General features: G+C 39.2%; 1 protein-coding gene across 2 annotated transcripts in view; it reads left to right on the top strand.

Moving 5' to 3' along the window:
- Positions 1-23,205, top strand: part of atrn (attractin) — a 270,882-nt gene that overhangs the window by 230,752 nt on the left and 16,925 nt on the right. For both annotated transcript variants that reach the window (XM_041812094.1, XM_041812095.1), the window contains exon 27: positions 6,661-6,768. In XM_041812094.1, the coding sequence (XP_041668028.1) occupies positions 6,661-6,768 (108 nt within the window). The remainder of the gene's footprint in view (positions 1-6,660; positions 6,769-23,205) is intronic.

The raw sequence follows: 23,205 nt of genomic DNA, 5'->3' as shown, positions 1-23,205 counted from the left end.
GATGAACTGAGTGCTCTAATAGGAAATACAGCATTTTTTAAAAAGCAGTCAATGTTGCCTAGTGAGAAAATATAATTTCCAAAGTGCAGTAAGGTTAGATGGCAGTTTACATTTATTAATGTTAAATGAAAAGGAAGTAAAATAATTACGCTTAATAGACACATTGATAAATTGAGACATCGACCATCTATGCTCTTGCATTTATTATCCCTTGCTAACATCTACTGCAAATCAAAATAACAATAATAACAAAAACTACAGTATCATACTAGTGTCACAAGAAAAAAATAAACAAACAGACAAAAATGCTGCTGGTTGGGTATTGATGAGTATGAATTTGCATTCTCATATGCTCAGTGCAAAATTGCACATTCTTTTTACAGCTCAGTCTTAAACGTTGTATTCTGCCTTTCCTCAGGCTTTCCATATAAATATTCTACAAAAATGTTTATAAAGTAAAGCTAAAGTTTTTCATGATCATTTGAACAGAGAAACATTTGAAGAACTGCTTCTAGATAACACTGTTCAGTTCTACTAAAGCGGCTGCATGCTCCCAGCAGGAGCCTTCCTGGTTTGGACTCTGTTTGGACCAGGCCTTTCTGTATGCAGTTTGCATGTTATTCCTGTGCGTGTGTGGGTTGTTTCCGGGCTCTCCGGCTCCCTCTTACATGCCAAAAACATGCTTGTTAGGTTAACTGGTCCTTCTAAATTGCCTGTCAGCTCTGCGTTTGGCCGGCACACAGTCCAGGATGAACCCTGCCTCTTGCCCAGTGACAACTGGGATAGTCTCCAGCCCTGTGCAACACCAAAGGGGCTGAATGATCTGCAACAGTACTAGTAGGTCTGATTCACTGGGGCTGTTTACCTCGCCTGGCGAGTGTAGGCAGTAAGACATTAGCATCACAGTTTTATAACTTGATAAAGATTAACAGGAGTTTAAGGAAAAATGCTTCCTACCAGGTGCTAACCCTTCTTTATTTTAGGGCTCTCTTGTTTATTTTGTCTACCAACAGAGGATAGAAACCAAGTAGCCACAGGTCTAGGGCTTACTTTCATCCCTGGATTTCAACGGCTCAGGCTGCTCTACATGAATGCAAAGACTCTATTTATCTTTGAAAAGTAACCTAAAATTATGAGGCATATACTAACAATCAAAAATATTTAAAAAAAATCCAGTTTAAGTGGAGATAAATTTACCAATATTTAAAAGAATTTTTAAGATAGCAGCCAATTGATCCACTCAGTGTTAATCTAACTCTGTAGACAGTCTATAGATCTAAGCTCCTCCCACTGCCATATTAAATGGGGAGTTTTCCCATAATGCCCCTGGGAAGGTGTGTTTCGGTGCTGCCCATTGTACGGTGGTCACTGCTGGGATTCCTTTCTTCATGTCTCTGGTGAATTATCGTTTTTTTTAATGTTCTTCACCCTGAGTGAAGTTATCCACTAAGTTAGTCACTTACTTTAGATCACAGAGTGTTTCTGGAGCTATATCGTTGTGGATTTGGTGTTTTCATTGTAGTGCAAGCTGACCCTCGTCACCCTAAAACCAGCCCAGCTTACTGGGAATCTCCCGGTTCTTCTGGTAAGCCACTCCGTGTCAAACCTGCTTCAAAACCACGTCTGTAAATGGGGCATGCAACACAACAACTAGGCTGCCCTTGAGTTATTTTTTAAAATTGTTCATAAAAAGACAGGTCTGCAGGTTGTAGCTGTATTTATTACTAAGCAGCAATTGAAATAAGCATTTTCTCAATGTAGGAAATCCTTTTTCCCCTTCTCCACCTACTACCAACATAGCTGCTTTGACAGAGCCGAGCATAGGCAGATTTGGAAACAGGCACACATCCACAGACACTTGCAGGATTTTAATGAGTTGTTTTGCTCCACTTAAGAAATCCAGGACATTAAATTCAGACATTTTTCCGGCTCTACTGTAAAGAGAGACTCTCCTTCTAGCTATTTTTGTAACCTCCTGCTAAAGATCTGATTACACTGCTTGGCATTTAAAGAGGAGGTGCTAACATGTCAATAAGCACCATTGACAGCCTCACAGAGGGAGGAAACGCTCAGCAGATTAATTGGGAGCTGTAGACAGCTGACAGGGAGGCCGTCGACCTCTTATGTGCGCCTTGACCCCATCTGCCACTCCTGATTTCGACCATGTGTGCTTTCAAGTTGGATTGCAGGGCTGCCCTTTACATGCACCTGATCTCCCCGATAACTCACTGTAATGAGACAGAGGCCAATGGATCATGTCTGCCTTATTTAGATTTTTATGTCTGCACACAGATACAAATTTCCTCACGCTCCATTGTTGCCGTTTTGCTGTGATTGTTCCTGTCAGAGTTTTTCTGGTTCGAGCGAGCGGTTGCAGGTGTTGTTTTGATTTGCGGCTGGTATTCAGGTCTTGGTGTCTTGACAGTTGACGCCGTTTGTTTCTCTATTCACAGCACTTTTGGCTGCTTTGACAGCCAACGACACAGGTGCATCGCCTTGTTTACTGTGGTCTCTGCCTCCCCTCCTCCTCCCCCCTCTTGTTTTCCTCCATCACTGTCTCCTCTGCTCTCTTTCTCTAGCTCTGCGCTTTTCAAATCACAGACTCTCCTCATATAACTCTTTCCTCCCGTTCTTCCTTGAATTCTCCTCATTTTCTCTCGCCTCTGTCCCCCTCGTGTTCCCTCATAACTGCCCTCCTCCTACTCCTCATCTGGCCAAGGTCCACGTTATAAATCAGACCACAATGAGACTGTGTCTCAGCCTTGCAGAGCTGCAAAGTTACACTGAATTACACTTTCTCTACAACAGTAGAAAGGTTACTTGAGGTCACTTTTTTCTACTTTAGGGTTATTTATGATTAATTACTACAAAGTAGAAGGAGGAAACCCTCTGTAGGGGTCATTTTCATGGACGTATTAGAATGTCATGTAGGTAGTAGAGTCCATTCTGCCTTCTTCTGCAGCTTGTCCACAAATAATTGATAATAATTGATCTGCTGACTTCATTAATTTGTTTCCATGCAAAGATTACATTTTCTTACGGCAACAGCCAAACTGAATCTACAAAATAACTGAAATTACAGTCACCTATCTGTGCGTCCTGCCCTCTTTTGTTACAGAACTCCCTCACAACCAAAAGTATTTGTCCAAATAAATCATTTAATTAACATGATAAAAGCTGGAAGTTTCTTCTTTTAAATTCAACGTTTCTCATAATTAAGTTCTTACATCTAATGATCTCACTACTAAATTTCACCAACATTTATTTTGAACAGAAACTTTACATGAAATGAAACACAAAAATGGCGTCTTTGCCCTTTACCTGATCATATTTACTTAAAAACAAAAGACTTAACATGCAAAGTAAAACCATGCTCTCATAAAACAGAACTTCCTATGTAGATAACAGTAATAAAATTCAAACTTCTCCCTCTGAGGAGATGCATATCGCATATTATGACCACTCTAAATAAATGCAGAGGATCTATTTATCTTTAGAAATAACCTAAAATTATGAGGCAGAAGTTAACAATAAAGATATCAATATATCATATGGAGGTAAATTTACCAAAATTTAGAAGAATTTTTAAGATAAAGTTAAAATAGTCTGTTGCGTGGCCTTCAGAATTGGAGTTATTTGACTGTGTTGATCCATTCAGTGTTGATCTAACTCTGTAGACCGTCTATTGATCTAAGCTCCTCCCACTGCCATACCAAATCTCTGAGCCACATTTTCCCATCATGCCTTTGTGCAGTACTTTGATGTGTTTAGATATTGCCTGTTGTCGAGTGGTCACTGCTGGGATTGCTTTGTTCATGTTTCTGGTGAATTATTGCTGTTTTTCTCTGTTAAACACTTCTGACCCTGAGTGAAGTTATCCACTAAGTTGGAAACTTAACTGCCTATGGTCCAAAATAAAGGGTGGAGATCTGCTTCTCACCTCAGAGGGGATTTTAGCTCCTAATCCATCTCTTTGCTCCGTCCTTGCCAATGCAAACCTGACTTTACAACATTTATTCATACTTAATCTTTAGTCAGCATTTTATTTAAATTTATTCAACCATGAAAACCGTATTGAGATCAAGAATCTGATTTACAGGAGTGTCCTGGCCAAGACGGGCAACAGCACAATTAACAGAGAAACTATTACAAACACTAATCAAACAAACCATGCCACAGAGCAACAAGTCATCAGTCAAAACATCTACAGCCAGATGTATCATCCTCCAACTCTTTTAATTTGCTTTTAAAAACATTTAAAGAGACCAGCTCCCCCAGACATAAAGTCTTCTGTAGCAGAATTCAGGCTGCAGGAGCAGCATACCTGAAACTCCTTTTACTCATCTCAAGACAGACTTTGGGAACAGATAGCAAAAACACATTTTGTGGAGTCATAGTATGAAAAAGTGCTTTGCACTGTACATTTAATAAATAGGAAATACCACAAGTAGACAGCCAAAGTGAAAGTAAATAACTTAATTTGATTTTGAAGTACACTTTGATGTGTAAAAGGTGTGTGTTAAAATTTAACATTACAAGAGAGTTAAAATATTAACACTTTCCAAGGTGTCTGAAGAGATTCAGTGCTTAACAAATTTATTAGACCACCTGTCATATTTGTCTCAGAGACCATCCAGCATCATGAAGTGCTTTAATGTGGACTCTTTCATTTTCAGTGAGCTCTCCACTTTTTACCATTTTGAACAGGAATGAGGAATTTCAAACTGAATTCACCTTTTTATACCCAAATTTGAGCCGGCTCACTGGGCTTCTCTGAGAAGTCAGAAATGAATCAGGCATAACATTCAACCACTAAAACTCATTTTTCTGTTCAGGAATGCAGGTAAATAACTCTAATTTGACATATTAATCAAGAAATATTCATGTGCTTTAGTATTTTTTCAGTTTGTAAATCAGTCAATTTGAAAATTCATGGATAACAATTATAATTATATTTTCACATTTAGAATATCATTTGGGTTAAAGAGCTTCTACATATTGGTGTATTAACCATTGCAGAAACATAAAAATGATTTTGGTAATTACCAATGCTGTTAATTTAGGGCAGCTGTGGCATAAACTTTACTTTGGGTGGTGGTCTAATAAATTGGACTAAGCTCTGCCTTTTTGAACTTAAATATTTCAATTTTTTCCACATAAATGTTCGACTTTTTAAACAACAAAAAAAAAAAAAGATTTTTGTTAAAATTTTGCTTTGAATTTTTAAGAATTTTAAGCTCTTCCTTGCAAATTTTGAGTTTTTTTATTTTTTATTTTCATTGACTCAAATAATCAGTGATACATTAACAAGGCCAGTGGTATTACAGCAGCATGCCCTCACTCCCTGCAATGCAGCCATCTGCAAATAATCAGCCTGATTACATTAATTCCTCTTGTAGTATTCTGGCAGCCTGCGAGCGATACAGTACAACATAGCACAGCTTTTTTTTTTTTTGCCAGGTTCCAATTTTCCTCTTTGTCGCTCAAGAAGCAGGGAAAGAGGGAGATGACAAGCCTCCAGGAGTGTTGGACAGGAATATTGCTTTAATTTTCTTTCTCTTTCCTCACCCAACAGAGTTATAAGCTTGTTTTACAAAGTCGGGCTTACTTTCATCTAAGACTCTTTAACACAAGGTGCCAAACTTCAGTTACATTTTTAGCAGATGCAGTGAGGACAGTTGGCAGTGCAATGCTGCATGATGCAATGTGACATGTGATGCTTACATAACCTAAAAAAAAGTAAAGCTTACATTCTGAACATTCAGCTATTGTTTAGGTCACTTCATATTTTTTTGCTGTCAATGGTGTGGCTTGTGCCCTTTATTTGCTGTTATTTAGGGCGTCATTGAGTTTCCAGGTTGAGTCAATCAGGAGTGACTTAAAAACAAAGTGGAATCCCAAAGGTGGAAATTTTTCATTTCAGATTTTAGAGCTGTAACCAGTGTAAAAACTGTGCCTGTTACAGAGCCAAACCTCATTTTTAGTGTTTTTAAGCTCTTATTTCTGTCTAGTCTAAGGGTTGTCATCAAATTTATGCAGCAACAACTTTCTACAGCCAAAAACAATCTTATAAACTCTCTCAGCACTTTCTGACCTGAACCAAATCACAGCTAGTGACTAGCTGTGGAACATAGTAGGAGCTCATCTGTCAAATCTCTCTCTTAAAAGGAGGAAAAAAGGAGCCAAAGAAGGCTGAATGCATCACTTAAAAACATTAAGTGTGCACAAAGTGCCAAGTAACTGCTGAAACGAAGCTCTGTGTCTGTAGAACGTCCTAATTGCCATGGATTCACGTCACATAAACTCTTTAAATTGATAATATGCCAAGGCGGCATTGGTAAATGTTTGTGAACTTTCACACATAAAATTCTCAATGCAGAGCTTGCACTTCCATCACATATTTTTATTTATTTATACATGCCTTTATTTTATAATATTGCTGTTTTTTAATGAATATCTGTCTGAATTTTTCTTCCATCCTCGCCTTTTTAATTGTAAATGAAGTGTGAATGATTCCTTTCAAAACAACTTCTGTTCACCGACTCCTGCTGACACGTCGGCATCATGCTGCGCTGTTGATTTGAGAATGGACAATAGACAGTCTGTGTTTATCGGTCTCTGACCTTCGCACTTTGCCTTCCTCTTCCTCCTTTTCCATAGCAACTACTGAGGGAGATGCAGCAGATGGCAAGCCGGCCTTTCGCCACCATCAACGTCGCCTTGGAGACGGATGAAGAGCCACCTGACCTGATCGGCGGAAACGTCAAGGTGAGCACAACCTTTTTTTTTTCTTTTAGCGATTACTGAAACCCCCGGAGATCCGCCTTGTGTCCGCACTGACAGGCCTGCAAACGCAGTAAAGCTCTATCCATCATCAGGGTTGTCCCTCTTCCTTTCTCTGGTGGGAGTTCAGTCTTGAGCCTGTCTGCTGTGGTTTGTGATTACAGTCACGCTGCAGTGATGGATATTTCTCATACCATCTGTGATTCTCTTCATTTTTTTTCAGTATGGACTTTATAAGACGACTCTGTCAGTTTAAAGGCCCAATCCCAATCTTTACTCTGAAGCTGAGGCACTGAACCCTCTCAGGTTTTTATGACGTCACACATGAGTCCATGAGGATTTGAGGTGGTATAAAAATGAGGAATGGGACACACTATCTTGGTATCACAGGCTGCCTGGAAACAAGACCATTAAATACGATAAATGCAGTTTTTTATTATGTAGTGTGCAGCGTTTCCCACTGAATGACACCATACCTGGGTGGTAGGGTTGTAGACACCAGCTGAGTATTTGAATTCCTTCTGTCAGTTGAGATAATTTAATCCATGCATATGTAACAGAGAGGAAATCTTCTCTATTCAACACTTCCAGTGAATTAGTCTCCAAAACCAATCCACTTCTCTTACCCCGACTAACTAATGGAAACGAGGATGGATGCCACTTTCAGCTGAAAATGTGTTTGTCTCTGTAATCTTTATCTTCATATACGTAATGAAACTAGAGAAAATGTTTTATCTTAAACCAAACAACAGAGAGCCAAAAGTTATGACTGCTAAACATGACAAAGTATGCCTGTATCCACATTCCCAGCACAACAATGGTTTGGTTTTATACACTTTTGTGTTTCTTACTCTGGCACTTCAATTTTGAAACAGCAATCTCCATCCAAACATTGACTGATCAAACTTTATATGACTGTAAACTTGGATAACTTCATATTTGCATTTCATTTTCATGGCTGGCCTGCCAAAAAAGCAATGAATGCTAAGATTGCCAAACTTCTCATACTTACTTTTTGGATTCCATATGTTTCAGTATATTACAGTATGTATTTATGATGACTGAAAAAGAACCAAGGCTTCCTTTACCCCAGATGTGCTCAACCAGGGGGTCTAGGACATTGAGAGGAGGTCACCAGATGACTTAAAATAACCAGATGACTTAAAATAACTAAGAATATTTTAAAATGATTTTAAACAGTATATTTTACCCATTTTATGGGAATATATGCATTAAATTAGTTAAATGTGAAATAAAAACATGGTAAAAGAAACCAAAGTAATGTTTAAAATATCCCTAAAAAAATAAGTCTACACACAGGTATGCCCACAGAATTGGCTGGACCCCTAACTGACCCAGAGAATGGGCCCCTGTCTAACCCAGAGAATGGACCCCTGACTGACCCAGACAATGGGCCTTCCACAGTTATGAGTTATTGATAATGTCAGTGTATTTGTGTTTTATCAGTAGCATTGGTGCTAGCGTCTTGGCTAACAGTTTTCTCATTTTGGAGCTAAAGAAGTGTGTCAAAATATTATTAGGTTCTAATGTTGAAAGGATTTAATCATGCCACTTTTTAACCACCCCTATCCCAAGTTTTTGCAACTATTATTTGCCCACTTTTGCCTTTTTAAAAATTTTACCACGATTTCTTCTGTTTTCATCTCTTTTCCCACCAATCTTTGCCATTTTCAATCCAATTTTATTACTTTTATTTCCATTTCACCATTTTTCTGACCATTTTTTCACTTTTAAACCAATTCTTGCCACTTTCTGCCTATTATTGCCTTTGTTGACCCCCTTATTGCCACTGCTACCCCTTTTCACCCACATTTTAACCCCGTTTCACTTTGTTGACGCCCATTTTTGCCAGTTTAACCAGTTTTTTGTCACTTTATATTCCCATTTTAGTTTTTAACAAATATTCTCACCAATTTTTGCCACTTTAAACCAATTTCTGTTAGTTTTTTGTCCTATTTCATCAACCTACCCGTCCATTTATTCCACTTTTAGGTCTCTTTTGTCACTTTTAAACCTTTTCCACCACTCACCAGATTTTCTGCCAATATCTATCACTGTTAACACAATACTGCCACTGCTAACCCCTTTTACCACTTTTGATGTCATTTTTTCCACCTTAACCCATTTTGGCTTCTTTCTGCCTTTTTTTGCCACTTTTATCTAATTTTTGTCACTTTTAAGCGAGACTTTTAAAATCCACCACCTTTTTCACTAAATTTACCATTTTCAACCCATTTTAATTCTGTTTTTAAAACAGGGGTGTTAAACTCAACCACAGAGGTGGCCGAAATCTGAATTAGGCCTAACCTGAGGGCCCAACAGCGCAAACATTTAACCATAAACTGTAAACCTTATTTTCACAGGTTGTTCATTAAAGAGGAGGAAAAACTGATGATACATGATTTTAAGATTTAAAAAAAAGTCAAATGATAAGTTTAAAGGCTCAAAATCTGAGATAAAAGTCAAATTTTATTTAAAAAGATCAGAACACAAAGCAAAAGTCAAAATAATGTTTTCAAAAGGCAAATATATTAGAAAATAAAAATCATGAGTTAAAAGGTTCAGATATGAGATAAAAAACAAAGTTTTGAGTTTAAAAGGTCGAGATATAACTTAAATTAAAGATTGTGAATCTAAATGGTCAAAATATGAGATGAAATTCTACTTTTTGAGTTTAAAAATTCAAAATATGGGATTGAAAGTCAAAGTTAGGACTTTAAAAGGGCAAAATATGAGATTAAATTTGAAATCATAAAGTTCACAATATGAGATACAAAGTCAAAATGTTAAGTTTAAATCAGAATTTTCCGATGCAAATTGAAAATATTAAACGAAAACACAAATTAATTTTCTCTCCATCATTCCTTACTTTCTATCTCATTATTTTTACTCTTTACTTTTTCAACGACTTAACAAAGGATATTTAAAATCTTTCAGGTTAAATTCTCATTTCTATACTGGAGGAAATCTGCAGACCTTAGACCTGCAGGCCGGTTCTAATTAAAATATAATGTGATCCTGCGGGCCGGGTAAAACTGCACTACAGGCCGGGTTTGGCCCCCAGGCCTCGAGTTTGACACCCCTGTTTTAAGAAAAGGGATTTGCATTTTTAAGATGGCTACAAACTACAGCACAAGTGAATAAGAAAAATACTTGATTCTTTGATAAGAGTGGTTATTATTCAGGTAAAAAAATAAAATGCGCTCATCACAGCCTAACTTTGTAGTGGACCATGATTTTCTAGACCTCCATGACCCCCAGTTTGTCTGGGTCCCTTATGTCTGCACATGACTCTTCTTGAATATGCATGGCTGTGTTCAACCACCTTCAGGTTCAGTGGGGTTGCCCGGTTTCTGGCACCTCTATTTTGGGTGCCGCGGGCGGAGATGGTTGAGAACCCCTGCTGTACTCAGGGGGTATATACATATTTGGCATATTCAGCCAAACTTAAACAAAGCAGGAGACACAGTGATAGTATTTTTGCAGTTGCTGCTTATTAAAAACAATGAATTAACCATTAATTGGTGCCTAGGACTTCTATTTTTGTTGCCGTGCTTCAACAGGTAGAGTCTCTGGGGGTTTCAGGGGTCCAGCTAGTTCTGTGGGCAGGCCTTTGGGGATTAAACCCCACCTGTTTGGGGTAAGAGTCCTTCCACTCCTTCCTAGTCCTACTTTAAAATCCTGTACCTGATCCTGTGGCATGGTTTGATAAACCATAGTAACAAATATGCCATTATTCGCTCTGAATTTGGAGGCAGAGTTGAGACTGATTGCCTTAAGCTCCTAGATTTAAATGGCTTTGTTCCAGAAAGCTGTATATGCCCACATGGACAGGACTTGCTTTCCTTAAATTTACCGTCAATATTTCACAAACACAGATGGTTCCATGCACCAAAACAAGGCTGTTTTGTAAAACCAAGCATGACTTAAGTAGTGTTTCCCAATGTGGCTTCTTTTCATGCCAGAAAACAATCCCTTGTAGTGGGCGTTAATTTATTTATTTCCTCCACATGAGAATATCTGAACGCTGGAGAGAAACTCTTATCTGATTTATGAGTAGTCTTAATCTACAGTACCTAACTCCCATCTGCATGTGTTTGACTCCAGGGTTAACTGGATTCATCCTCGTTAGAATTCACAGCCGTCCCACAATTACTGGCTGTAACTGGTTTATTATGCTCATCAGGGGGCAATTTTCATCATTATGCGGCCTTTACAGTGTCACAGCAAATGTACACTATATTGACCCTCATTACGTGGACTCAACCTGCTCTGTACTTCAGATCCTTCTCCCTGAGTGAGCTCACTTTGGCTCCATGGCACCGATGGACCAATTTTCACCTGTTCTCACCACTTTTCCTTCCAAATTTTGTCACTTTAAACCCATTTCACCACCTTTTCTGCCCATTTTTCCCTCACCTTTAAGCCTTTTTTGTCACTTTTAAATCAATTTTTGCCATTGTCTGACTATTATTGTAACTATTTATCCCTTTTCAGCTTCCTTTTAACCACTTTTCACTTTGCTATGCCCATTTTTGCCACTTCTGCCACTTTCTGCCTAATTTTCGGCCTCAGTTAACCTATTTTAGCCAGTTTAAACCATTTTTTCCCACTGTTTAATCCCATTTTAGTTTTCAAAACATTTCCCGCCAATTTTCCCCACTTGAAATCCATTTCTGTTTTTTTTATTCAATTTCAACACCTTTTCTGATAATTTTATTTATTTTTAAGCCTTTTTTGTCACTTTTAAACCAATTCTTGCCACTCTCTGCCTATAATTGCCACTGTTTAGCCCTTTTCAGCTTCATTTTTTCCACATTTTACTTTGTTGTGCCCATTTTTTCCAGCTTAACCCATTTCTACTACTTTCTTCCCATTTTTTTCCTGCATCAGCTAACCCATTTTGGCCAGTGTAAACCATTTTCTCACTTTTGAATCCCATTTTATCTTTCAACACTGTTTACCACAAATTTTTGCCACTTTAAACCCATTTTTGTTTAATTTTTGATTCCATTCCACCACCTTTTCTGACCATTTCTTCCACTTTTAAGCCTTTTTTGTCACTTTAAAACCCTGTCCACCACTTTATCTGCCTGTTTTTGCCACTTCTAAACCAATTGTTGCCACCTTCTGCCTATTGGGGCTTATGTTGACTCATTATTACCACTACTTAACTCTTTTCACCTTGATTAATATAACCACATTTGACTTTGTTTTGCCCATTTTTGGCTGTTTAACCCTTTTCTGCTTCCATTTCTTCCAGTTTAAAACTTTTTTCTCACTTTTTAACCCCGTTTAGGTTTTCAAGACTTTTTCCCACCAATTTTTGCCATTTTAACACACTTTTGCCACTTGAAACCAAATTCTGTTACTTTTCAATCCAATTTCACCACCTTTTCTGCCCATTTTTTCTACCTTAAGTCTTTTTTGTCACCTTTAAACCATTTCTTTTCACTTTCTGCCTATTATTGCCTCTGTGGACCCATTATTGCCACTATTTACCCATTTTCAGCTTAAGTTATCCATATTTCACTTTCTTTTGCTCATTTATGCCATTTAAACCCATTTCTGCCACTTTCTGCCTCAGCTAACCCTTTTTTGCCATTCTAAAACTTTTTTCTCACGTTTTAACCCCATTTTAGTTTTCAACACTTTTTCCACCATTTTGTGCCATTTTTAACATACTGCTGCTGCTTTAGACCCAATTCTGTTACTCTTTAATCCTATTTCACCTCCTTTTCTGCCATTTTTTTCCAATTTTAAACCTTGTTTGTCACTATTAAACCCTCTCCACCTCTTTTTTGTTAATTTATTTCACTTCTAACCCAGTATTGTCACCCTTTTACCACTGTTTTTAGTCATTTTTAACCCACTTTAATTTTTTTTGTAAGAAAAGGGGTTTACATTTTTAAGATAGCTACTTACTGCAGCACAAATACAGAAAGAAAGATACTTGATGCTTTGTTAAGAGTAGTTATTATTCAGTTAAAAAAATAAAATCTGCTTATCACAGCCTAACTTTGCAGTGGACCAGGATTTTGCTGGCTCCTCAGTTTGCCTGAGTTCCAGACAGCTCTCCCCTTTATCCCCCGTTATGCACTGTCGGACATGACTATTCTTGAACATGCATGGCTGTGTTCAACCACCTTCAGGTACAGTGGGGGTCCCTGGGGGTGTGGCACCTCTAGGTGGTCGGGGCTGAAAAGGTTGAGAGTCCCTGGACTGCAGTATTAAACCAGGCACTGGTTAAAATAATAGGGAAGTACTTTGATTCTGAATGGAGAATTTAAATATTCAAAAAGCATGACCTTTCCATTGTAGTTCTCCATATATTCAGCATAACTGTCTCCCCTTTATTTGCTGATCTCAGTGCCAGGCTAAGGTGAGCAGTTCAGTCTCCTGTGATATATTAAGACACAGAGAAGAGTCAGTATAGCATGAAGTAAATTGAGTTGGACTAAGTTGAGTTCAAAGGAGCCTGAAAAGGTTGTGAAGACTTTATTACTGAGTGGAGTTAGACGTAGCGCAGAGTTAAAGGAGGTTAGAACAGATTTAAATGCAGATATTGAAGATGGAGGCGGCCGTATGGAGACCATTTAAAACGGAGAAATTGTGCAGAGTTATAGAAATTGCAGCTGAGTATTCGGCGGGCACAGAGCCGCAGGCGGCCGTACCTGTGACTCTGCACTCTGTGATGAATGACCTCTGAATGCAGATGTGGAGCAGAATTATAGGGCTGCTTCAGCAGGGTGGCTCCGGGGGCCCGCCGCTCTGACAGGGGCCATGCATCTCGAGGGGGCTTGACTCCGTAGTGCAAGGTTACTCCCAGCAAAGACTGCGGGGGCCGGGAGAGAAGATCAGCAGCTAATCAAACCCCTGCTAGAACAGAAACCATCCCACCTATTCACTGCTTTTGTCCTGAGCTATCCTCTCCTTCTCTTCTCTACCTCTCCTCTCTACTTCTATCATTTTTAACTCTTCCCTTTTCCTCTCTCTTCTACTTTCAGTTCTCTTCTTGCTGTCCATGTTACTCTCCATCTCTTTATGTCCTTTTCTTTTATCTTCATCTCACGTCTTTCGTTTTCTCTTTCTTCTTTCAATCACTTCAGATTTTCCTCTTACCTCTTTGATCCCTTTTCTCGATCTTCCTACTTCATCCTTACCCTTTGCTGAGTCTCATTTTGTTCCTTTTTGTCTTTTCACTCATCATGTCCTCCTGTTTCCTTTCTCTTCTCCACAGATCACACTTCGTCTTTTCTTTTATGCTTTTATCTTCTCTTTCATTTTTCTAGCTTTCTTTTCATGCCATTCTTACTGTTTTACGATCTGTTCTTTTAATTTTAAATTTATCTTCTCTTTCTTCTATTTTTACTTGTTTCTTATGATTATGTTCCTTTATTTGGACCCTTGTGTTGCTGTTGTGTGCTCACATGTTGGGTGAAGAATCAGGCGTAAACTTTTGCTTTGTGTACCATGTGAGTGAACCAGCTCTGGATAGATGCTGCTTAATAATATCAGTAGTTGCAGCCTTGTTAGGAGTCACCTGTTCAGCTTGGCTCTAATCTGCTTTTTGTTAAAGGAGACATATTTTACCCTTTTAAGTCAAGTTTATATTGTCCTCAGGGGTCCCCAAGACATGCCTGTGAAGTTTGTTGCTGAAAAAACACTCTAGTATTAGATTTTAGCATGTCTAAACACTCCTCTGTTTCAGCCCTGCTCAAAACAAGCTGTTTCTGTGACTTTAAATGTTACTGAGCTGTCTGACTCCGCCCCTGACCACACCCCTCTCAGGAAATGGATGTAGCACTTGATGTTACTGACACTTTTATCCTAATAAAGGACCTGAGTGGGATTTGAACCATCAAGCTCCCAGACCAAAGGCAGCAGGGTAACCCACGGAGCTGGACAGTAAAAATAAGTCTGCACACCAGAAGCTGCTCCAAAGGTTTATTTAATGAAGATTATCACCACATGTGATGTTTTGGGCCCTAGCCCTTCATCAGACATAAGCAGACATGGGGTACACCTCCATATATGTGTGGAATCACCTGACAAGTCATGTGACTTTATTATGTCAGTGTAAAGATCAGGCATACCAAGAATTATACGCACCTGCATATGTGCACTGCAAGTCACATGTTAAGGAAAATATACATTATTGAAATCACAACATATGATCAAAATTTCAAATGAGTCAGAAATACATCAATAAAATGGCTGAGAACCGTCATCATAGTGACATGCAATGATCTGCAAAAAACACAAGACAAGATATATAGAAACAAGGAAGTTACCCTTGTCTGTTAAAAACAAGTGACAATCTGTAATCACAATAACTGTATAGAAATATTCATACTACAGGTTGTACAGCCTGTTTTTTCCACTCATTACTAATGATTATTAGTTAGAGGGGTAGAGGTCTCATATTGGTCTTATTTGTGTTGGAAATGCATTTATTGACGTGACTCACAAGGAATCCTTACTGATGACTGTGTTTGCCTTCATAAAGTTTTTTTGGCCTTTAAAGAGCAGCAACTGGTCCTAAAAAACCACGGGTTGAGTATCACTGAGTTAGTGCATCATAATAAAGGCATGTTGGTTCCTCATATCAGTTATCAGTCTTAGAAACTACCAATAATCGGTATCAGCCCTGAAAAAAAATATCGTCGACTCCTAATATCATGCAAACAAGTGCATATTATGGCGAATGATGGTGAATAGAATCATCAGCAGTGCTACACCTGAAACTTTTTTCTGATGAATTCTACTTATTTGTTTCTCCTTTGTCCTTGTTTATCCTTCCTCTGGGTTTCTTATCTTTTCTCTGCTCTAGCTCTTTATCATATTTTTTTCCTTTCTTTCACCTTAATTCCCCTAACTACCCTTTTATGCTTCTTGTTTGTATCTTTTCTTCTCCTCCTGTCAACCATCCTTACTTTACTTTAGGTTCCTCCTCTAATTTTCTAGACCTTTGCTGATCCTATCAGCTGTCTGGGCTTTTCTCCGGCCTTATCTGCAGCTCTTGTTTGTGTCTATGTTTGTGCTCTTGCATGCGTGTGTGGGTGTTGCTCTGTGTTGCGCTGCCGTGTAAAAGAGAAAAAGCAGCAGCTTGCTGCGAATATCAGGCACCCTCCACCCCCTCCTCGGTCTCTGCTTTCCCTTTTCTTCTCCCACCTCTGCTCTTCTTTTCTTCCATTCTTCCCTGCGTGCTCTCCTCCTCTCCATCAGGGCAGGAGCAGCCCAGGAGCAGAGATCCAATTTAGATCTTCCTCCTCAGCTTTCTCTGCCTTCACCGGCTCAAGCTGCGAGTGCACACTATCCTATCTCCTCCTGGCTCAGATTGAGCGACTCGGAGCGGGCTCTTCCCCTTGTTTCCATGCTGTTTTATCAGGACGCCACAGTGGTGTATTAAGACCGGGGATCGGAGTATACGGGGGGCCGGGAGCCTCACAGTGGGCTGAAGATCATTAAAGTTGTTTATAGCCTCGGTGGGAAGTCCAAACTTGCTTCACAGATGAGATATATTCACTCAGCTTCTGCCAAATGGAGCTTGCGGCCTCGGCATCACGGGAAGATGATTACCTTTGTGACTCCACCAGCTCGGCTTTTATTTATAGATACCATGGGACCTGAGAGAAGTCATGAAATGTTACGCATAAAAGGGGAAATTGAAAAGAAACAGCCCTGCTTTATCTAACATGGTTAGTTTATGTGTTATCTGCTCCTCTCTTCATTATTTATTATATGACATTGGTGGTATTTTCTCTTATTTGTACAGCAGCTGTGTATGTGCAACAATTTAAAATCTCAGCAGTGTTAGAAAACACGAGGTCACAGGTCAAACCGCCTAAAGAACACTCAGTTATGACAGAAAATTCTGGTGGATCATCTGATTCCTGTCAAATGTGAGGAAAGGAGGAAACTCACGCTGATTTTTGGATATTTCTAGTAAAGTTTGAAATAAAAAAACATTTATTAGAGTGTTTATTTTAAAATCTCTATTCATATAAACACATTTGAAGTGGCCATCCTGGCTCTCCCAGCATGCCTTCTGCCTTCTGAGTGGCTCTCACATGAAAATCAAAACAAGCCCTCAGATTAATGGCAGAAGTTTACAATACCGTTAAAATCCGTTTTGTTGTGTTTGGTGCCTTAAACCGTTAAAAAGCCATAATGTAAGAAGGTAAGTTAAGTTTTTTGTGTTGCAACAGTTGCATTTAAACAGGTAATATAGATTGAATGTTCCCATGATAAGAAGCTGTCATGCTTACTTACTCTCAGAAAATCAACCCAGCTGTTTGCTACATTTATAAGATGGTGTCATGTAGTTTCTACGTAATTAATTCTGTTTTAAAGACTCTGTAAAGTGAAATCCAAAGTTTTTGTCTTAACACTCCAGATATGTTGGAAAATGGTTGCTGTAAACATGTGAAAACTCTGAGATCTACATGAGACTGAATTTTGGATTTAGGCCATTTCATCTCTTTCCTGGCTTGGTTTCATGTAGGCGGGGCCATTATGTGGACTCACAATGTCATGAGCCCACAGTAGAGAATGACCCCGCCCCTCTAACACTACAATACTGTGGAAGGAAACAGTCACCTGGAGCAGGGACTTCTGGGATTATTTTGTGCAAAGGAATTCACTCTTGCACCGTTCTATAATGTTCATGTTTCATTGCAAAGTTACAGTTTTGCATGTTTTGTTTATTGGTTCATGTTTTTAGGGGAGAGTATTTTTCCAAGTGTGACACCATGAGTGAGGGAGTTAATGCTGCAGACTACCCTGCCTGTATGTGTTGTTATCTGTGGTTCTAAATAAAAGTTAGCTGCTCATGCTTACTGTGTGAGGGCTTGTTAAACTCATTCAACTTATCTATGAGCCTCTCCTGATCGCAGTTTACTGCAATCTAAAATCACAGAGCAGTTCATCTCAGGACAGTCTGCTGTCACAATGGTCTATGGATCATTTAAAGCATCATTGAACAGACTTTGTCTCTTCTTCTAGGGTCAACAAAAGGTCAAGAGACAGGCTAATGGCATGAGTGCTTTCTTCCATTCAGATTGTAACATTTTTAAAACCTGAGAGGATCAAATTCCTCCTGAGTGGGCGTGGCTTCAGCTCATTTAGGAGATACGCCCGCACCATCCTGGAGCAGATTTTACTGCCACATTTTTATGATTTGAAGCTTAATTTTATAAACTATAAACTATAAACTGAAATTTGACCTGGGGGTTCATAACACAGTGATCTATCATACGAAAAACCTAAATACAGATTTATTTTTACCAGCATGGTTTTGTTTTCAATGTGGTTTCTTTGAGTATAGTTTAAGTCAGGGGTGTCAAACTCAATCACAGCAGGGGCCGAAATCTAAATTTAGGTCTAACCTGAGGGCCTCACAGGGTCAAGATTTAACCAAAAACTATACACCGTGTTTTCACAGGTAATGAATTATAGAGGAAATTTAACTGTGATGGTAAAGGATTTTAAGATTTCCAAAAAAAGTCAAAATGATTAAATATCACAGCATCAATGTTTCTGTGTCCATGTCAAATAAATGCTAAATAAATAAATAAATGAGTTTAAATGCTCAAAATCTGAGATTAAAAAGTCAACTTTATAAGTCCTAGAGGTCAAAATACTAAATTACAAGTGAAAATAAAGTTTTAAAAGGCAAATATATAAGACAGAGACTTAAAATCATGAGGTTAAAGGTCAAGGTGTGACATAAAATACAAAATCAAGAGTTTAAAAGGTCAAAATAGAAGATAAAATTCAAAATTATGACTAAAAGGTCAAAATATGAGACAAAATTCTCGATGAAGAGTTTAAAAAATAAAAATATGGGATTAAAAGTCAAAGTTTGAAGTTTTTAAAGGTCAAAATATGATTTAAAATAAAAAAATGTAAATCTAAAAGGTCAAAATATAAATTTAAAATGTCAAAATATGAAATAAAAAGTCAAAATCCTAAGTTTCAGTCATTACCTTGGAATGCAAAATGAAAATATAAAATGTAAACACAAATTGATTTCTTTCCCTTATTCCAGACTTTTTGTCTAATTATTTCTACTCTCAAATTTTTCAGATTTTGATAACTTAGCAAGGATTTTTGTTTTTTTTTTAATCTTCAACGTTAAATTTACATTTCTATACTGGAGGAAATCTGCAGACCTCATTCCAGTGAGCCAGTTATAATTAAGATATGATATGATCTTGCGGGCCTTGAGTTTGACACCTGTGGTTTAAGTTGATTAGATATTATTTATTACCCACATGAATCATTTTTTACAGTGTGGGGCAGAAGAGGCACGTTTTTAGCACACTTCCCCAAACACCCGTCTCTCCTGTTCCATCGACTTTAAGCTGCTTCTGTTCTCCTGTTGAGGACTGTTTGGTTTGACCAACTGCTGAATTTCATTGAAGAGGCTGGCGCTGATTTTCAATATTTTGTATCACATTATAAAGTGGTTCCAGTGCAGGAAAGGAGCTGCATGCAATGTGATCCGTCCCACGCCAGATTGCCTTGTGTTGTTTCAGATTGACAAGTGAAATTCTAATTTAGTGAGATAAAAGTTTGCTCAAACTTCCCTTGTTTGTCCTCACTCTCCTGCAGTGTTTGATTTAAATACTTTGCAATATGGCGTTATTATTACAGTCTGGCAAAACATTTTCTTTGTAAACAGAAGACGACGAAGTAAAAAAAAACACTCTGAGTTGGCTCAGTGGACGTGTCTGTACCTGGTGAGTCATAGAAGCAGGGAGTTTGTCTCGCTCTCGTCGCTTGCTGGGGGTAAACCCATCCCCAGCTGCTGCTAGAGCAGAGATGAATGCAGCGGATGAAAGCGGAGCAGCGTGCAGCCGCAGCGCACGCCCACGTTTGCATGTGTGTGGGCTCCAACAATCCTACGTGCTGGGCTAATTACTGGAGGTAATTTGACAAAACCTTTCGCCGCTCTGCCTGGACGGTCTAGATAACTCTCCGGAGTGGTGACGGTGGGGGTCTTCAGCGTCATAAAACAAAGGCATCCACTGGGTAATGTTATTAACACGCAGCCTCTGAAGAAGACCACGGGTAAAAACACTACCTTTGGGGGAAAAAAAACATGTAAAGAGTTAAAAGGAGACATAATTGAATTTTCAAGGTGTTTTGTTTTTGTTTTCCCCTTTAATTTCTGCAGGAAAAATAAAGTAGAGAGTGTGTTGAAGGAGATAAATCATGTTTCTTGTTTTCTGAGCATGCACTGTTTTTGTTTTGTCAGAAAATGGAAGTAAAGCAGCGAGCTTGTACCGCCAGATTGAAATTGAGGTCTCACAATGGACAAAATATTCATCCTAATGGACACCATCGATTGAAAAATGAGGACTGTTGAAATCAAAATGATCCCGCTGTCACATCCAACATCACTCTGACAGCAAGACTCAACATACTCCACGTTTATTTCCCAACAGCTATTCCCTCTCCACTTCAAGTGTGAGCCGCCGCTGTCGGAAAATGAGAAACAAGCACGTAAACAAGCCAGAACCGAGGAGCAGCTCGCACCTGCTGCAGTGGAAATTGGACTTGGCAGCCGAATCTTACGCCGGCCCTTAGCGGAAGAATTAAAGCCTGCCAGTCTTCTTTTATTTCATTATTTACACGCCGAGTACAGATGTGCTCACGTTATCTCGGCATGTCCTCATTTTTCCAATTGTAAACACTCAGGATGAGAAATACATTTCGCCCGAGGCAAAAACAGACATGTGGACCGGAGCAAACCGAGCCCGCTTGGATTGCTTCTGGCAAGGCCAAAATAATTGTTTCATCTTGTCTCGTACCCAGGGACTGAGGAGCAGAATTAGCCATGTGTGAGATTGCACCACCTAATGCTGGTGTGCAAGAGTTGTCAGTTTTTTCTTCCAATTCCTCAGCAAACCTAAAGCTTCATGTAATGATGCTCTAGCAGCATGGATTCACAGAAATCACCTTGATTCTGACGCCTTGGTTTTCTTGTTACAGACTCATCACTCATTTATCTCTAAAGCTGTAAGTGATATTAACATTTCATAGCCCTGAGGGGACACTGTTGGCTTTTACTGCAATCACATGAAGACAAAATTGCAGTTTGCTCCCTCTAAGTATTTAATTAGGAGACTTTTATCTGGTTCACTCCCACCTCTCTCATGAGTCTGGGAAGCGTCTTTAAAGTGTTTCCAGAGAGGGATGGAGGAACCTTTCTGTCCAAGTCCCACACGGTCCTCCAGTGGATTTCTACAAGTTTGAGTTTTAGTTCTGTGAAGTTGAACAAAATATGTAAGAAATGAAGAAAACACTGAACTTTTCTAATTAGTTTTTTCTCTCTTCTTAAAGTGGTGTTATGTAACTGTGAGTTTCAGCCAAGTTTAAAGGCCTAGGCTTCATGTAGGTGGGTATCAGTGGTAATTTTGGCAGCTATTCTTTAGTTTTAGTCCCATTTTAGTCGTTCTTAACCTGTATAGTCATAGTCTAACCTTGCAAAGCAGATGGATTCACCTGTTTCCATGCTTCTCACTGGTTAATCAATCATGCAAAGTTCCCATCTGAAGCGTGTGGGCCTGGTTAGAAGTGACAGAACCAATCAGCGTCGAGGGGCAGTACTTTAGGGCACGGCAGAGTTGTGACATAAGCGAGCAGCAGCAAGAGGCCGATGCAATAATGTCAGAAGAGATTAGCGTGGATGCCAGTTTTACCAGAACTTGATGACATTTCTTCGTTAAAAGAAGAACAAAGAACAGCAGTGAGTTGTTTTCTTTTCAAAAACGACAAAAGTCATGTACTGACATTTCTACAGTCGGCCATGGTTTGCGTTATGCAATTCTTCATGGAGTTTACTCCTCTGTAGCGGCTATGTCACATGTTTTGTGGCTCTGATTGGTAGGCAAAGATGTGACAGAACGTTTATACAAACACCCTCCGAGTTTTGTTTTTCCCATACACCGTCTATGAGCGGTTTACCAGATGGATGTGTTTTATGTCAGGTTAGTCGTAGACTAGACTAAGGTGAAAGTCATTAAATTTTAGGGTGCTTTCACATTAGGCCCAGCTGTTTTGAACCGCACCGCTGTGTGATTCCTCCCCTTCCCCCTCCCCCCGGTTGGCCTGCTATCACACTAGCAACATCAATCCGTGCTCAGATGTAAAAATTAACATTTTTAAGAAGGCTATATACTATAGCACAAATTAATTAACAGAGACTTGATGCTTTGATAAGAGTGGTTAATATTCAGGTAAAAAGATCAAATACAGATATCACAGCTAAACTTAGCAGTAGACCCTTAATTTGGGGACTCCATTGGCCTCAAGTTTGGCTGGGCTCCAGAAAGCCATCCCATTTATCCCCCCCTTTGGACGGCCTTGTCTGAACATGACTCTTCTTGAATATGCATGGCTGTGTTCAACCACCTTCAGGTACAGTGGGGGTCCCTTGGGGTCTGGTATCTTTATTTTGGGGGTCGAGGGCTGAAAAGGTTGAGAAGCCCTGCTCTGTATTAGTTAGTAAAATAAAATCTAATGACATTTTATTAACATTTCTTGATATATTAATGCTGATATTGGTGCTGAAATGCTGCACAGGCCTCTAAAAGGCTCAGATAGCAGTAATACAGAGAACAGTTTTCGTCTGATTGGGGGGAGTAGGGAAAAGTGTCATCCAGCTGCTGTGATTCCTTTGAGATTAACTTGTTTTAATGTTGATCTTTTTAAATAAGCTCGCCTCGACAAGAAGAAGAAACATTAACCAGATGGGAGTTTAAGATGGTGGCAATGAAAAGCAAAGCTTTGACCCTTTTCTCCTGCCGTAGACTTGTTTGTTCACATGAATCACGATCATTTCTCAAAGTCAGAGCGGCATATTGATGATTTATTGTTAAAACAGGCGTGTGTCAGAGGTGAGAGGCTGTACAAAGCTCTGCTATCCAAACATGTGTCTGAGTATTTGTTATTTGTCTGCTGCTGCTGCCGCTCTGACTGCAGCGTTTCCAGCAGGACGATCCGTCCCACTACGAGCTCATTTGTCTGCATCTGAACTCTCCCCCCGTCACTTCTTTTGCGAGGGGGGGGTTCTCTGTGTGCGCGTAGAATCAACAGCTGAAAATTGCTGCAAGCGTAGAGGCGTGCAAGCAGGGCACACATGCAAACGCAACCTCCTAATGACCTTCTCTGTTCAAAGATGCATGAACGTAGCAAGTTCTTAGCTGCACAGGATAATGAGATTCTACTGCTGTCATACTGCAGAAACGCCAATATTATACAGCCAATCATCTCTTTAAAGTAATGGGTAATTGGCTTTCAAATAAACATATTCAGCACGTAAACGTCCCTTATAGCTCTTGTTAAAATGACAGCTTAATACAGACAGAGCTGAACGGCTGCTCTACAAGT

Source organism: Cheilinus undulatus, linkage group 18 (genome assembly GCF_018320785.1).
Source record: "Cheilinus undulatus linkage group 18, ASM1832078v1, whole genome shotgun sequence".
Lineage (NCBI taxonomy): Eukaryota > Metazoa > Chordata > Actinopteri > Labriformes > Labridae > Cheilinus > Cheilinus undulatus.
The sequence above is the reverse complement of the archived record's forward strand: the minus strand, read 5'-3'. Positions and strand labels throughout refer to the sequence as shown.